This window comes from Temnothorax nylanderi, unplaced genomic scaffold, assembly GCF_030848795.1.
Source record: "Temnothorax nylanderi isolate EJ_2023f unplaced genomic scaffold, tnyl_v1.0 TNYL_tig0006_pilon, whole genome shotgun sequence".
Classification (NCBI taxonomy): domain Eukaryota; kingdom Metazoa; phylum Arthropoda; class Insecta; order Hymenoptera; family Formicidae; genus Temnothorax; species Temnothorax nylanderi.
In genome coordinates this window covers 2583816-2602087 of record NW_027249068.1, presented here as the reverse complement: position 1 = coordinate 2602087, position 18272 = coordinate 2583816, and the positions used below count along the sequence as shown (strand labels likewise).

The window sequence follows — 18272 nt, the reverse complement described above, 5'->3', positions numbered from 1 at the left end:
GCTAAAACGCTCAATTTTCTGCTTAAAATTTGATCTGGGTACCAAAGGTTTGCGATATATAAATATAAGTAAAGACAAATGAGAGAAAATAAGAATCGCATAAACTGTAATCTCTCCGTGGCATAATTTCCGATATGATCTCGCGCTCTTTCCGATATAGTAATTATGATTTTTCGAGAGATATCTGCGTATCCATCGCAACATACGATAACGGTAATTCAGTCCAGGTCACAGAAGTTGAGAGCATATACACACTTGCACACATACACGCTTATACGATTATTATCGATCCGCGATAAAGTCCGCGGTGCATCGGATGGAAACGACGGGCACGTTCGCTCGGCGTATCGCGATACGACCGTATCCGATCCCTCGAAATGCGCACCTGAGGAGACGCGCAAAATGGAAAAAAAATTCATTTCCTGCGACGACGACGACGACGACGACGACGACGACGACGACGACGACGACGACGACGACGCGATCAGCATAAATAAACGGCAGAGATAAGAGAGCGCGGTCGGCGTGGACGTCGCGTCGTGGGCAATTAAACAAAATTATTTATGCTTATGGATCGTTTGTCCACGTCCTGAAGAAACACGCGGCTACGCCCACGCGAGATCGTCCCTTCCTGCCACGTAGAGGCACAATTGTTTCGTGTATACGTACAATTATTAAAACACATTTCCCGATTGGTCACGCAGTTATTAATTATTCGCTAATTACAGGGTGTGTCAGAAAAGTACCACGCGCACCACGCGTGTAGAATTTAGGGTGTTTCGTACAGACTGTTCCGTGTTTCTTGCGTCTCTCATTGTCTACAGATTTCTATTTCTTCGTGTTGCAATAGATTTTTCCTCGTCGGAAATGTTCGCGATGCGGAATCACGCAACAACACGAACGCGAGAATCTCAATCATCTTTTTTTTTTACAATAATTGCGTTATTAACAATCAACGTGTTTTTCCTCGAACTGTATTCGAGGCCGTTCTTGCGAAGTTATTATCGCGCGACGATAACCTGAGAATTTTGTGCGAAGCCCACGCGAAGAAATTGCGTGTGCTCTTATCTGTTGACGAGACAACTCGTACGATCGATTATCGTGGGAGAGGCTCGAAACTCGAAACGCCCTCCTTCCCTCTTTTACTTGATGCGATTGGCATTTTTGCGTTGCGGACGAGTAGCTGTTCACGTGTTTTTGCGCATTTGCATCTTAATTATATTGCATTTATGTAATTCGCTATTCGCTATAAACAGCATTTAGCAGTCGCACAGGTATTATAAGACGGGCTTCTCCGTTTTTCTCTTCGACACTATACTTACGCATTTTTAAAGCTTCCTAAGAAAATTATTCCATTTAGAAGCGTGTAACATATTTATGTGTTACGTGTGTAAAAGTAAAACACCGTTAATACTGTTATTCGTGTATTGAACGCGATCTAGAAAATTAGATTTATATTGAAAAACGAACAAAAGGAGTTGAATTGTAAATCAACGAGGACACCGAGAAAAGAATCGACTAACGAAGTTGCGAACGGCAGTAGTTCAAGAATGGGATCAAGAAGAGACCATACACACGTCACGTCGCGATACGGCGGAATCCGCGAGAGCAAAGTAGAAATCCGAGTTTATCCAGGCTTTGTCTTACTTGGTCGCGGAATCGTGGAGATCTTCAAGAGAATGATTCTCGAGGGTTCATCGACAAGACTCGCGAAGCGTAAAAGAGCGGTGAGCGAATAAAAGAAAAAGAATGTTAGCTGAGACTTCTTGCTCTTTGAATATTTCGAATATTTCTCAATCGATGAGTCAAATCATGTTCATGAAATACTTTTAAGCGACATAAACGACCCAAAATGCAATATACAAAATAGAAAAAAATTTGTGATTAACGACTTACGTGTGGCAGCGCGATAACGACATTGGCGTTTCCTTCTCCTCTGTAAATCGCATCTTCTACAGCAAGAGCCGTAAGGGGTAAACTCGTCTCGGGATCGAACGATGATTCTTCCCTCGGATCTCCGTCGGAAGCAGGCGTCGTTTCTAAGAAAAACATGGGTTTCGGATGTACCATTTCGCCGTTTCTCATCAACGTATCGTCAAATCTGTAAGCAAACAAAAAAATGTTTTGTCAATATTTTCCGCAAGTTTTCGTAATTTTGAAAATTTTGGCGACTTTTTTTGTCAATCTCTTAGAATATTCACCATATAATTGTTAACATGATTGAATAAACGTTTGGAAAGAAAATATAGGGAGCAATAAAGAAAGACAGAAGAAATTTGAAATCTTTAGTGTCCATAGAATTTTTAAAATTTATGGTATTGTATACAGAAATAACGAAATTTGTCCATCTAGGAACTCTAGAAATCTAGAAATATCTATAGTTCTAGAATGAGAGATTGCCGCACATGATAGAATTCATTGCCTCGATCGACGAATCGGAAAAGTTTTTGCGACGCAATTCGATATCTTTGTTAGATGTATATCCACGCTGACGTAACACGCGACCGTGCGAGATATCAAGTCGGTCAAGATTTGCGCAGCCATGACATTTCCTTAAGCTCGACTTTGCTGACCGGTAGCGGCGAACGTCGAAGAAAAATCGCTCGCCTCCGGTAGTCGGTGAAAGCCGAGCAAAGGCCGCTACCGCAAAGGCATTTCATATTGCCGTGTAACCGTGGAAATTCAAAAGCCGACCGATCGATTTCGATCCGCTATCAAGATTGCGCGATGGTATTTCGCAACGCTTCGGAGATCGCGATCGGTCACCGTCGTCGCCGCCGCGCCGTCGATATTAGCCTTCACGGAAGACCTATCGCCGAGGGTTTGGCCTTAACCCTATCAGGATCGCGTCCTGATCAATGACATCGAGTCGATCGGCAGATCAGAAATACACGTTCTTTCCCTTAAATATCAAACCACGAAAATAGATGACGCGACCGCGAGTATAGTCTTCGTTTTGGCTATTGTCTTGGCGTAAGTTGGAAACGCAGTCATACAGTCTTCGCTGACATGTCGTCACACATGTACAATGCTAATGAAACGGTCAGCGGAGGCAACACTTTCTCCCGTGCTAGATTCGCGAAACGAATTTGTGTAAAATAGCCGCGCGCCGCCGCGCCGTTTGTTTTACTAGCCTTACCTGCTTTGAGTTACGTAAACTCCTTATTCAGGAATACGAATTTCTCACACTAGAAACCGCCTCGCCTTTTAGATACATACGAAGCCTTTCTGTCTCTAGTGACGTAATTACCCGCTGCCAATGACCACGTAATTGCAAGGAACGTCGACCGCGTGACAAACGTTGAGGTATAATACGAACGTACATCGTTGTCTCTCGACAAAGAAAAGAGACTTACAGTAGAATTGCACATAGAAGTACAATTCAACGAATCACTTGATATTCATAAAGAGAAAAATATTACTCGTGTACAGTTATCGTGAATCGTGAACCTTGTTCGCCGGTGATGCCGAGTTATAGAATTGCGTTACGCTATTACTTATCGTAAAGTGACGCGCGCTACACTCTGACGAATAAATGTCTCTCGTGAGTGGTGTGGTGAGTGAGATTCGATTGGTTACGAAATATCTTATTGGAAAAAAAGCGTTCGTTCTCTCGATGACGTATCGATCAGTCGAATTTCGTCAGATGTTTTCAAACGCCACGAATAAAAACATGATATTAGATAGCACAGGTAGGAAAAATTAATTTTTATTAAACGCGGAGCTACGTCTATTTATACTGGTTATTGACAAATAACCTGTTGAATTTTATAGACTCGTCAAGCCTGTCGCGCTGTCCCTCGAGTGATAATGTAAAAATACGCCCGTAAAGTGGTTCTTGTGCAATCGAACGCTTAAAACTGTCAGACCTGACAGTCGGAGTAGCATCTGGAGGGTTCGAGTCGAGCGTCCGATGCTTGGAAAGCGACACTACCGATTGGTCGCGCTTCGAGAACTCGCGAAATCGGCTGTTCCACGTTGTGCGGTTTTCCAGTGACCAGTCATGCGGCTATAGTATGCGCTTATGGTATACTTCGTACGCTAGACGCGAGACGATGAGTCACGCGAATGAAGTCATTTATGCCGGTAATAAAAAGAGAACTGCGACCGCGAACTTTCGAAAGCGTCGTTAATGAGCGCGTTAGCATCGAGATGCAAATCAGTTGAAAGGAGGCGCGTCGATTGCCAAAAATTCTCACGTCAGAGGTGCGTAAACATTCTGGGACCAAGCTTTTTTCTAACTTCCGCTCAAATCAATGATTCCACGCGGAAGGAACGCGAGAACAAGTTTTGTAGAAATGTTCATCGCATAATATGTCGCAATGTGAATGAAAAATTGTGTGCTGTATGCGATCTTCAGTTGCGCGCAATAAAATTGGGGCGTGATTCCATAGAGTGAATCTTTTCTGAATAGAGTCTCGTTTATTTCATCATCAATATTACTATGAGACTGTTCGTTTATTCCCTCGCTATAATTCATAATTCAAGATACGCGAATACTATCGACATTTAAATCGTCTTTAATAAATCACCGTATCTCATTTGAGACTATTGATACCGCATGTCGACGCTAACCGAAGGATTATCGCGAATCACTTAACAACATTCTGATTGCGAGATAAATTACGACGCAAAAAAAAGACGGGGAGTATTAATCCGAGCACGATGACGATCGGCATAGATTATAATGTAATTACATTTCGAAAATTAATAATAGAACGCAATAATTGACGAGTGTTCGTCGTGTTTTATCACACACCTAGTTTTATCTGTCGCGTCTCGTTACGAACCGCAAGGAGGTCTTTAATAACGACTTTAAACTGGAGCAAGCTGTAACTTAGAACCGATAGCGGTGTTATTTTCCACTCGTTGGCTAGTAATAGAACGTATCTTTTACCGTTAGCCTAACCGTCGTGACGATCGTGCGCGTTTAAAAGATAATTGTCTTCTGTCGCCATCGAGAGCTACCTTAAAAGAGCCAGTAGCGCGTCGCACACAGTGATAATCTCATTACAAGGCCGGTTATTTTATTATACAGCACACTTCGTCACATGTCGGAGCTTAGAAGGTTATAGGTGCGGTTGGCGTAACGCATCTCGCGGATACGCTAAAGTTTAAACGACACTGTAAAGTGTTTATTGATTATTAACGTGTTACGCGCGTGAGCCATTACCGTTTACCCAGCTGGGCGAGCTGGGATACAAATATCCCTTCTGAGCTCGTACGAGTTACTATTGTTTCGGAACACGCGTCGTAAAGGACCGCGTTTCCTTGTCTCCAGTTTCCGCGCACTCGACGTAAAATACGCGACGTCTGGAACGCCCTGTACCGCGCGGCACCTTTTAATGGCACTTATACGTATGCCCTGGTATATATGCCGGCGCGTTTCTATAGGTACAGCGGCGACGTTGCCAGAACCGAACCGTCTTATCCATTTTCGCGTAAGGTTAATGACCGCCAGGCTTGCGAAACTCCGAGCGGATCAACGAGAGAGGTTTGTACGCGCGTGCACGTCGACCGCGCACACTGACGAGACGCGAGATGCATGCGGCGTAATTGGAAACGCCGCGTTTAATGTCCGCGGACGAACCAAACTTCCCGAGCACTATAAAGCCGCTGGTGTTCCCCGGGCCGATTAACCCGTAAGTACGGTCGCGGGGTAATTAAAACTTCCCAAATTCGCGCCGCCAGCTTCGCTGTAGGGAGGAGCTTAAGCTGTAAAGAGAGAGAAAGAGAGAGAGAGAGAGAGAGACTCGGTATCTTCTTAAAACGATTTAACCATTGTAGATTCGCGGTAGCGAAAGAAAAGTGTAAATAAATTATGTCTGCCGCATATGCGATTACGCATAAATAAACCTTCGCCCGTAGGATTCTCTCGCACTCACTTTAACGGGATTGTTGGTCCAGCCCGACGAACAATCCCGAAGAGATTCGTCTGGAGTTGAGCTGAAATGCCTGAAATGCGTTGGACTCGCCAATTTGCCGAGCGGCGCTTTCCGACAAGTCGCGCAAGAACGACGTTGCAGCTCCGAGTAGAGTGCACTTCAACGTGGAACAATGCGCCGCGTCCCAAGACTCCCAAGGCAGAAGGATATGCAGCGAGGAAAGAGAAAAAAGCGGCGGCGGCGGCAGCGACGGTGGAAGAGGCTCGTCGTTGTTCAGTGATAAGAGGCGGAGCGTGTGATTGAGCGAGCGTAAGAGAAAGGAGGGGTGGTAGGGGGAGAGAGAGGTGGATGGAATGACAAGAAAGGAGAACCTTGTTCCTTTCGCCGCGCCGTGACCGCGGCAATCGATAAGCGCAATTAAGACTCGCCTTTGAAATAAACGAAACAGCGAGAACGAGAGTCTCCGCTAATGACAGAGGAGAGAGAAGGAGGAAAGGACCTTTTGCCGTTGAGTATCATCGGCTTTTCGTTCACTCCAGCGTCCATTCCCCGTTCGCGACTCGCAACCGCATTGACGATTTGAGTGGCTCTCGAAATGTACGAAATGATGACAGATATTAGGGAAAAGTTTGCTTATTACATTTGTACGGTCTATCTGCTTGCACTTGCTTACGCATTCTAGATGTCCGCGCGTAATCAAGATTGCGAAACATCATCTTCTTCCCACAATCGCGCGGTTTCCCCGCTGATCAGAGGATCACGACGTTCGTCGTCGTGAGTATCGTCTGGTAGAGCCAGCTCGGTCAAGCCGGTCGTGCAACCCGACGATCTCTTCGAGGCATTATGCAACATTGTTGAATGGCGTGCAGTTGGCAGGCAACAAAGTGTGATACGCAGCCTCGGCGAGAAACAAACTCGGCGAGGAGGTCGCGCGGAAGAGATTGGCAGAGGAGGATACCCAGGGCGGTGAAGAGAGAAAGAGAGCAAGAGAGCGGGAGGGGTGAAGTCGAGGAGGAAGGGAACTTCGTGCTGAACAGAATCAGCAATTCTAACTTACAAGGGGGCCACTAACCGACGAGCGGGCCAAGCGACGTCAGGGGGGCCGGAGCAACAACCGACGTTGACCTCCACGACAACCATCATCGGTGACTGCGGTGGCAGCGGCGTCGGCGGCGGCGAGGACGACGACGACGACGACGACGACGACGACGACGACGACGACGACGACGACGACGACGACAAAGATGAACACGACGACAACGACGACGACGGTTTCTTATTGCTTTCGGGGTTTCCTCTTTCTCAGGAGCAATAATTCGCCGTCATTTCATACGCCTCAACTTCTTCGCCGTTCGAGACCGTTTCCTATTTGTCCCACATCGTGACGAAAAGCTAGAGACCTCGAAAAATCTTAAGAATGCCCGATCAGGTTGTTGAACCAAGTCACTCGAACATGGAGAACGCAGCTAATGACGATAATGTAACGCGCGCCCTTTAGGCAATCTATTAACCTTTCCCATCCCGTGGAGTATACGAAAAGTTCGTAAGCGCAGAACGGTAGCTTCAACGCAAAATCGGTATTCAAATCAGAACAGCGAAATCATCAGTCGTTACGCTGTAACAGGATTCGTATCAGTGGCTGATAGTCGCGAGTAACTCGAGCACACGCAGTAGGAAGCGCAGCTTCTGCGATCTTAGCATTATTGTGGCACTACTCCCCCCCCCCCCCCCGCTTCATTTTATCGGCTTGTACTTCATCCTTGTTCTTCCCTGGCGATGTTTTGTCCGATACCCATAACTTGAAAATGCGCAGTCTATGAATCTCGCGTATCGAATTTATTCACTTGATTCCCTCCTCTTTAGTTACGTCGCAACAACACAGACCTCGATCTCTCTCTAGCTTTTGCTAGCGTCATAGAATTTGCGACTTGATTAGACTATCGACGATCAACCGTCGAGAGGAACACTAATTTATCTCACGGTTAATTCTCATTTTTTCTAAGTATCTTGTTGCGAAACGATAAATGTTGGCTTAGTACGTTCATCGCAATACGTCAGCTCTGTAATTAAACATTCCACAAGAGGACTTGGAAGAACGTGAAAACAACGATGTCATAATCGGAGTAAGAAAACTTGAAATAAATGTACGAGAGATCGTGCAGAGAAAAAGTATCTCCCTGCTTTTCTCATTCTATTTATTCGTGATCAAAACGATAGATTCAAAATTGCACTATAATTAATTCTTTCTGTTCTGTATTTTTGACCGTTCGAACACTCATGTCTCTCCATATTAAAACTCGAATAATGAAATTTCACAGATTTCTCAGAGACGAATATCCACGCGTCTCGCGAATAAATAGAACGATAAACTTCAAATGAATGTCGTTACTTATCGTCTCACTAATTTATCGACAATCTAATTAAAAATCTTTCAAATTTTTTTTTGTTTTGATTAATTTTTAATTGTTACATTGTAACTATTTCTCCATCCGCTATATATATAAAACAAATACATACAATTTCAATAGCTCTTATTTAAGATTTGTTTTTAGAAAGTTTAACAACAGTATCTCTATGACAAGAAACATTTCTGGCGAATGACACGTGCAATTTTGATTCTACAAGTGTTCTCTCGAGTTATCTCGAGCGAAACATTTCCGAGAATAAGCTATATCGAGAATCCCGGGAACGTGAGCGTGGCTGAAAAGTAATTCTTGATTTCTCGTTCGCGTTCGCCGACACGTAAGAAAAAAATTACGCACTATTTATCGCTTCGCGATAGCGCGATGTAAATGGACTCGCTTCACTGAAATCGAATTGTCGATAAATCATCGATATTCAGCCTCGCCTCTACCAAGTAAACAATTTCACTCGCGAAATCGTCGTTTTTACGAAATTTATTTGACAAACATAAGATACGACGCGCTAATGTCTTAAATAATTCGAAGACTTTCGCAATTATCTCTGGTAAATGGCATTGCTTCATAAGTATACGCTTATTTGTTGAGCTTATTGCACGTCTGTCAATAATGCGAAGCAAATTTGGAAACGCTAAAATTGATTTACTCAGAGTTCGTCTGAAAATGTCGAATCTTGCGATGTTTACGGTCGATTATGCTGATGCATAAATTCATGCGTATTCTTATATTTCTACCTTATACTACAAACAGCATGAAATAGTATACGCTTGGTAAGGTGATCGGGATAATGGACGGCGAGATTGATCGACACATGTGTTTTTTTTTATATTCATGAAATTTCATAAGCACGAGGCCTTTTGTTTTTATTATCTCTGTACAAAAACAGTCGAAAAAATTATAGATTTTCTTTGTTAAAGATTTAATTTTTTCTCTGGAGCTTCACGGCGTATGTACAAGCGGGAAATAATTAGCCAATATAATCATAAACCTAAAAACTAAATATAATTATACATTGATATAATAGATATAATAATTATAATTCATTATAATTAATAGTAAATCTACGAGTCTACAGATTCGAGTATGTGTGTAATGTATCGAGTATCGCACATGTAAGTATCGTGTCTCGAGTATTCGCGACTCGTGTACCTATACGTATATGTTCGTGTCGAGTGTGTGACATGTGTATTTGTGTGTGTATATACTCATGGACATGCATGTAGACTTGTAAAGCGAATTTTATACAGAATTCATTGAGTGACGTCTCGCTCGCAGTCAACGCGCAGAAACGAGTGGATCTTTTTATTCGCGCTCTCCCTTCGTTCTCTCCGAACGATGCATTGGCTGGACAGGACCGTCGAATTCGGATCTCGCAGAGCCACGAGTAGTTGTTATCTCACTCTATCCCTACAATGCTAAACGAATATGCTAAACGAAACCACTACAAGTTCGCTAATCAGTATTCGCATAAGTAATCTGTCATCACAATCGTATTATCGTGGGACAGTAGACTCGTGGCTCATATCGATCGAATTGAACACCCCTGCTGGCCCCTCACATTCTTTCTCTTTCATTCCTCACTCATTCATTCATTCATTCATTCTCCCCTTCCCTCTCTCTCTTTGTTCTTCACATTGTTTATTTTCTTCCTTCTTTCGATACCAATCCCCGTTGCAATTTTACTTCACCAAGAATCTATCGTCTTCCTCTTATTCCCTCCATCTTTCTCTTTCTCATTTCTAGTGTCTGCACAAACGAAAAATGACTTCTCCAAAGAAAGGGAAAGCACTCGACGAAGAGCCGGCCCTAGAGTTCCGTTTTTTTCGCTATTCGCAATTCTTTCTCATGCGTAGCCAAGGAAGAAAAATCCAGAAAGTCGAAGCACAAAGGTCATTGATGCTGACAACGCGTCAACGTGACGACGATTTGAGAAGCGTGACATTCGACACGTTTATTCTTCAAGACGGACTTGAAATTACCCAGAAAGTATCAATCGTGATTCACCGTGATTTTAATCCAACGAAGTAAATTCAAAACTGATGCAACGAGGATAATTTCATAATAACGAAACAAGCCAGTTATACCAACGGTAATCGGCTCAGACTGTGATTTAACATTCTTCGTTGTCTTCTTCTCTATTGCATCACTGGGCATAATGATAAAGGTGAAAAAAGAAAATGGTTAATTACGATTAATGTTAACTGACGTTAGTGACACCGGCTCTAAGAGATAGAGAAATGATTCTCGTCTTCTTTATCGCGACGATGTTTTTAACGCGAGGTACGTCACGCTCTTTTCACTCGTTCGAGCACGTCGGCACATTGATATGACATCATTGCGATTTGAGTAATTATAATCTCACAAATTGCACGTTTTCTTGAACAAAAGCAAAACGATCGTAAAGTAAGTAAGAGCTATTCATCATGTTTTTTTTTGTAAAACAAGTCAAAGAATCGCGAAATTGCTTGGAGAAACTTTTTTCAAGACATTTCAAATAATTTTATTGCAAACTTCTAATTCTAAGATTCCCCTTCCCCGGCTCTATTTCTTGCTCCTTTACTTCAACCACACACACTCTCTCTCTATTTCTCTCATTCAGTCTGACCACACACGCTCTCTCTCTTTCATAAACTTTCTCCTCCCTTCTCTCTCTCTCTCTCTCTCTCTCTCTCTCTCTCTCTCTCTCTCTCTCTCTCTCTCTCTCTCTCTCTCTCTCTCTCTCTCTCGCGGGCCGAATTATGTTTCTTTTTTTATGATTTATCTTGATTTTGTCTCGTTTTATTTAAAAAAATACTGAATTAGTAACCAAGCTAAAATCACAGACTTGCTGGTGATTTATCCCAGCAGATTTGTACAAATTCCTCCTGAAGGTCTCTGTTTCTCTCTCTCTTTCTCTCTTTCTATATATATATGTATAATTACAAGATGTGTGTATATATATATATATGTATATATTTATGTATATATATGCGCATATATATATAATTACAATTTATTCGCGAAGTAAATGTGTAAATATGCTCGCATTTCCTCCTCTTTCGCCCAGCCCCCTTTCTCTCTCTCTCTTTCCTCCCCATTTTTCATTCTAACGCACCATCTTATTCTCTCTCTTTCTCTCCCTCTCTCTCGCTCTGTTGCTCTCCCTTAGTATTTGTCTTTTCCTTTTGTATTCGTCGATATTTATAGGTTTTTATGCATGCTTGTGGAAACGGAATAATGTAGAGAGATATATATAGGATAATTCTCGCAGACGAGCGCGCCCTTTTCGATCCCGCGTTTTCCGATGGAAACCAAAAACAAAGGGAAAGGAACGTGTTTTGTCAGCCATCAGCAGCAAAATAATCATCGAAGGACGCAGCGGAGATCTCACCGCCCGGCTCTCACACTTTCTCTCCGGCTTCATCCCGCACTACTTTCCACAGATTATATATTCGAGATCGCTGGTGTTCTACAGCCACCGATATGGACGATCGGAGCGTGTATTTCCCCGATATGTAAAAAAAAATGAAGGAAACGGTAATCTCTATTCCATTTTTGTCCTCGCCGACACCGCGTATAGCACAGTCCCCCCGTTCTGACGTCACACATAGCGGTTCGCAACAACAAAAGCCTTTTTTCGGATCGATCGATTCGCGGTGGTGTTAATAAATATACGCAGCGTTAGCACGTACGTGTTATGATACGAGTTTCCCATTACTCCGTAGTATGACGTCAAAGCCGAAGAGGACCGAGAAGCTTATTATGATGAGCGAGGTGATTTCGTCCTTCCGCCGTTCACGAGCGCGTTCAGCGATTTTAAACGAGTCGTCTTAAGTTTCGACACTTGAAGCGGATTTGCATCGTTCGCTCTCGATGGCGATGTTCTCACGAGAATACATCGATTTCTTCCGATGGAACGCTACTTATTTTCGAAAATGCGATACCGATGGCCACACAATTAAAGGACGAACGTGTCGACCGGTCGGAATACAAAAGCGCGAGAGATTTTTCAACATGGATCGAAGCGACGACCCGATTAAAAGCGCGAAACGCGCGCGTTTCCGCGGATAAAATTCTTGCACGTATATATGTGACATAGTATATGTACCATTTACATACCGGTATGTATAGTAAGCGCACACGCCGCTCGTGTTTAGGTCGTTATATACGGAAATTGCTTATATTGTCGCTCTATTCTTAGTATAATCACAGACATGGTTTCTATAATTGCTACGTACAACAGAGCCTTTTCTCGTTCGACGCCGAACACGATAGGTTCTCTTCCTTTCCTTCCCCTCTCTCCATTAACTGTTCGATCTTTCGTACGTACATACATATCGCTCACGCCACCCACGTACACACATACACTCTTTTACATCGCGAACTCTCACCTCCGTTCCCACGCATCCGGAAAAACTAATAAAAATTTCCACGTGTAACGATGATATTAAATCCAATTTGAATTGATAGGCAAAAACTGAAATCGCGCATTCGTAATAATCCGTCGACGAGGTGAATATTGTTCTCATTATTAACGCGAACCTATCGGTTCGTCAAGTAACGGTAATTGAACAGATCTCGATGTGCCGCGAGCACGAAGCAGACGCGTGATTAATCGAGCGAACTCTATTATTATTGCCGGAGCGGGCGAGCGTTACGTATCGGGTGAGCGTCGTACATGTACATATGCGTTCGATCATTTTCTCTCTCCCTCTTTCCTCCCTCTTTCTCTTTCTCTCACGGAATCATTCCCGCGGTCACTCCCGAAACATTCGCGATCGCACACCGTGCATCGAGCGACTCACTACCCAAGACCGACTCTCCATAGTAAAAACACGCCTGGGTGCCTGGGTGCCTTCCCGTGGATAAAATCACAGCAATTTTATACACCGTCGTGTTTTCTCCCGCTTTCTTCCATCTCCTCTCACGCGAAGGATATAATATACAATTCGTCAGTTATGTATGTACACGCCCGGAGGCGACTTCGTCCAACTCCCCAACTCCCCCTGCTTCGCCCCCGCGCGTGTACACGGTGCTCTACATATATAACGCTTTTATATATCTATATATGTATGTATATATGTACATATATAACTCACGCGCTTTCGTGAAATTTGTACGTGTGTGTCTGCGAGTGTTTTTGTGTGTATGCACATTCAGACTACCGCTTGCGATTTGTATTGTCGAGAATCGCTGTCGAATAATTGAAACGCTTTTAAGATTCGTACTTATTGAAAACCGTTCTCGAAAAATACAAGTCACAACTTTACATCGAATTTGAAACTTTGTTATCGTGCTGCGGCGTTTCGCGAAATTTCTACACTCGATTTTTCCAGAACTCGAAATCAGTCGACAAATTAGTAGGATACACGCGAGGAAATGACGTTGTGAATGTAACGTATTTTTATCGTTACAGATGCTCGTGGAAAGCGACGTTAACGAAGAGTAAATTCGATGAATCGACACCGGCGATCTTTGACAACTCACGATAGCTGGTGAGATCCATCGCGATCGTTTGTTCAAAAAAATCATCGGTACGCGCGTCTTTAATTTTGTATGAATGTATTATGGAAATTTGTGTACGTGTGTGTGTGGCTCGGTGGTAATCTGCATTGACAGTGCGAGGTTCGAGAAAATTCTCGACGATGAGAATGGAGAACGATCGACTCTCATCCCTTTCCTTTGCGGTTCTCAATTTCACGATCGTACAAACCGACGCGAGATGGAAAATATGGAAATGGAAAAATTCTTTTATATACATTGCAAGAATTATTGAATCTAATCGTAAGTGACTTCCGAATACTAATCACGCTCACTTTCTCTTGAACTGCACTCTAAACGACTGAACAACCAGCGGGATTGTATCACTCGGGATTTAATTTCAGAAAAAGAATAAGTATCCGTGTTTCCGCATCGTAAATACTCATCGGTGTGTACGAACCTTAATTCGAGATCCGACGGTAACGAAAAAGTGCGTGGAAGAAAGACGCTGGTCGTTCGGGAGGATGCGAGAGACAGAGAAATCCATGTATGTATATATATGTACGTGTGCGTATGTTTCTCGTGTATAAATGTAATGAGTACAATTCCTTTACTCCCTCGAGAACGTAGGAAGGGCGATGAGGCTGGCTGGTCTTCGTTGTTCCTCCCTCGCGTGGCTGCTGTCGTCACGAGAGACACTCGGAGGTTACGCGGATAGAGGAGGTGCTGAGATCAATTAGTCGGCTGCTGAGAGAGCTCCGAGCTCGCTCCGTTCTTTCTCGCTGCGACGGCTGCGACGGCCGCGAGATCCTTCCCCGGCGAAAAAGAGGCTCGCTCCGATAGTAGGGCGACCCAATGACGATGACAATTCGGGTGAGCAGCGTTGGATCAACGAGAATCGACTGGTCTGCGCTTCGATCCGCTTCCGTCCCTCTTTTCGCTCTTCCATCGCGACACAGGTGGAAAGGTGGCTTTTCCCTCGTTCCGTTGTTGTTTTTTTCTTTTCGATCGAGCGCGTTTAAATCATGCACAGACTAGTCGCTCGGGAACACATTTCTCTTGTCGAAGGTGCCGTTTTCCTACTCACTCTCGAGATTCTTCGTGCACGAGAGAAGGATCGGGAAGCGCGAGACTAGACTAGAGTCGAGTTCGAGTCGACCGACGCGCGTGGACGAGCTCGCGTCTCCCGAAGGATGGACTCTCCCCGTGTAGCAGGAACTCGCTCGGAGGGACGAGGCGCGTCGAGGTCGCGACGCTGCGTATCATCGACGGATGTGACTGATGGTGCTCCATTTATATTTTACTTTTCTTTTCTCGTAGAAAACGAGAGAGAGAGAGAGAGAGAGAGAGAGAAAGAGAGAGGGGAAAGGAAGGAGACGGCGATAAAGGAGAACCGACTCTTCGCTCGAGACTCTCGGTACTCACCGAGAAGGGAAAAAAATTGAAAGAAAAGGAGAAGAGAGAAGAAGATTAAAACGCAAGAAGAGAGAGAGAGGGAGGGAGGGAGGGAGGGAGGGAAGGATGCACGCACGTTTGGAGTCCACGAAAGGGTTGAGCGCGCGGACCTGCTCGGTCCGACGCGACACACGGGATATCACATATCACGAGATGCACGTGCGCTTAGTAGATCATTTCGAGAGCGTGGACGCGAGCGCGGCGGCGAGCCCGGCGATTCAGCTGGAGACGTACGCGGCGATCTGCTCGCTGAATTGCGTGTGCTCCAGAAGCAGAGAGTCTTTGCAGCTCTCGAATTGCTGCTGCTGTTGTTGCTGCTGCGGGAGCGGCAGGGGCAGGGGCAGCGGCGGCGGCGGCATAGTCGGCGCTTGCTGGTGATGCTGCGCATGATGGTGCGTATGTTGATGCTGATGTTGATGCAGATGCGGCTGATGCGGGTGCTGCTGGTGCTGGTGCAGCTGCTGGGAGATCTCATCCGCGGTCTCGGCCTCGGGGCGCTCGTACAGCACGCAAATGGAGCCGTTCTCGCCGATCCTGTACGACACTTCCGACGGGTCGATCCACATGGTGAGCTCGCTGGGGAACAGGCTGTGCAGAATGGTCGGCAGCAGGCCGACGTTCGCGCCGGCCTGCGCGATTACCGGATCCATTTTACCGTTGATGCGTATGCAACGGTAACCGGAGCCGCGATTTGGCCGATCCGGGAACCAGTGGTCCCGGTAACGGTGGCGCAACACCTCCGTCAGCGATGATTTGAACATCTCCAATTGCCGTTCCGACAGCTGACCCGCCTGCAGGCGCAGCAGGTGCACCAGAAAATCCGCCGCCGACACGATTTCCAGTCTCATGGTCGATGGTGACCCAGGGCGAAAGTATCGACGATTATGAAAATCGAATAGAACCCTCCCTCTCTCCCTCTTCTTCGCTCACGCGTTCTCTCTCTCTCTCTCTTTATCGCGGTGGGATTGACGGTGCGCGGATGAGAATCACGCCGATGACGCACTTGCTTGGGTACACGAGCACTATCTTCTATCTCTCTTTCTCTCCGTCGCTGGCTCTCGCGCTCCAAGGCTCCGGAGGAGCTGAAAAGCGCTCCACGTCGTTTTACACTTATTGACGAACGCGATCGGAGATACCCGCGTGTCACGGGTCACGGCGCGGCGATGAGTAGGCTCGACGTTGATTCCGAAAGAAGCGCACGGTACCAGGGAGCACAAAATGGCGTCGTCGCCACGTCGCTGCGTAGCACTCTACAGCGCTGGTTGTACGTCGTCGACCCTCCAGTGCGCTGGGCTAACCGCCGGAGCGTCCCTCGAGGATCTTCGCCGATGAGGATGCAACCCGGCGCACAGTTGTAGATGCACGCGGGGGATGATCTATCTCTCGGGCGAGCGTGTCCACGCGTCGTTTCTCCGCGCTCGCCTCCTCGCTGGCTCCGAATTCGCGTCGCCTCGCCGCTCGCCGTTCGCGGCTGGAAGGCTGGAAGATGCGCGTTTCTCTCACGCTTCGTTTTATCGGATCGATCCCGACGGTTCGGCCGATCCGGGACCTACGGACGCTCCGACGTACGGTGGGTATGGTCGAGTCGATCTCTAACGATCGGGGGGGTGTTCTCCTGAACCTTCCACTCTCTCTTTCTCTCTCTCTCTCTCTCTCTCTCTCTCTCTCTCTTTCTCTCTCCCTCTTTCCGTATCGTATCGAGTCCCAACAGGCTGGTCGCAAAACTTTCTCGCGACGTTCAAAACCGATGATGGACCAGCTCCTCTTTATCTCTCTCCCTCTCGCTCTCTATCCAACTCTCGCGGAGTTCCCGCGTTCATCGACTGCCGACGACTTTCTAATGGCAGCGCTCGCGACCATGGACGGGATAGCCTCGTCTCTTTGTTCGGATGACGTCGAATGGGGGATTCGTATCGTGACATCGGCCAATCCAGCGCCGACGGCGCCCACCGCGACGCACTGTCACGTGACTCTGCGCGTCGATGGTTGCGCACCACCGCAGCCGCGTCCCGACCCCGAATACGCGCAGACCTCGCCGTCGTCGGTCGTCCCCGTTGATCCCCGTCCCGTCTCGTCTGCGCGGTGTCAGCGATTCTCAAAACGCGCGTTAATGCCAAGCCAACGTGATACGTATCGCTGCCATCGCTGGGCGAATCGAGATCGCGGGCTCGCCTCGCTATGAGAACCGAACGTTAACCACTTACATTTATACATAATTCAATCGTATCGCGCGCATGCAGAACAATCTGTATTGAACGCCACTTTGTTGTCTTTGCTCGCGCAAACAAAGGCAGACCGGCGTTTCTGATTGTTCTATCGGGGTCGACCCTTGTCATTTTTCTTTTCTACGGAATGCGTCATTTCATTTAAGGAGCCTGCGCTACCTAAAGGTGAGCAAAGTACTCGAAAACATCATCTTTCTAATGATCACTCGTGTTTTGGAAGATAGACCAATGACTTTTTTGAGTCAAAACACTCGATGGAGCACGTTATCGTTATCGATTGAATACAATAGTCTTAAGATAGATTATACCACGTGTTTACGGATCTGTCCCTACGTTCTATCCCTCTGAACATAAAAAACATTTTTTTTAATAATTTAAATTTACAAGAATAACTAACTATTCGTCAAACGACTCGATATCATCCAATGTCGCGCAGACTCGAAATCTCACGTAAAGTTTGTGCAAAACCAAGGCAATACTTTATTTGATTCCACCATACGACCGCAGAGTCAAAATAAAGTTACCTCGCTTTTATTCTATACCATGTTCCTAATTGGTTGCGTCAATGTAAGTCTAGGTGTGAGCACCACTGACCCCACAGATTTTTAAGGACACATCTGAATGAGGGAATGAGCGAGCAGGGAACTAACGCCGACTGCTAGAAAGCGCGTAGGTTACAATACCATACAACTAACTAGACGACGAGCTTGGCGACTGTCGGGGATGAAAACCACTCTGTCCGGGATTTAGCCCGAAACTCGAACAACGAGCTCGGCTGGGGAAAAAAAAGTCCGACCCCGTTCCCGCGGTACTCTCTTCCCTTAACC

At 45.7% G+C, this 18272-nt stretch overlaps 2 protein-coding genes across 2 annotated transcripts in view; both read right to left on the bottom strand.

The window, feature by feature from the left end:
- Positions 1–18272, bottom strand: part of Ipk1 (Inositol phosphate kinase 1) — a 75300-nt gene that overhangs the window by 19193 nt on the left and 37835 nt on the right. The window contains exon 3 of the mRNA XM_071717724.1: positions 1897–2101. Within this exon, the coding sequence (XP_071573825.1) occupies positions 1897–2101 (205 nt within the window). The remainder of the gene's footprint in view (positions 1–1896; positions 2102–18272) is intronic.
- On the bottom strand, positions 9208–17082 carry LOC139779278 (protein BTG2). The gene has a single exon (XM_071717589.1). It carries the CDS (start codon positions 16066–16068, stop codon positions 15439–15441), a length of 630 nt encoding a protein of 209 aa, XP_071573690.1. The 5' UTR covers positions 16069–17082; the 3' UTR covers positions 9208–15438.

Bases quoted from the DNA above. Each gene is read 5' to 3' on its own strand.
- LOC139779278 (XM_071717589.1), bottom strand. From the start codon at position 16,068: ATGAGACTGGAAATCGTGTCGGCGGCGGATTTTCTGGTGCACCTGCTG.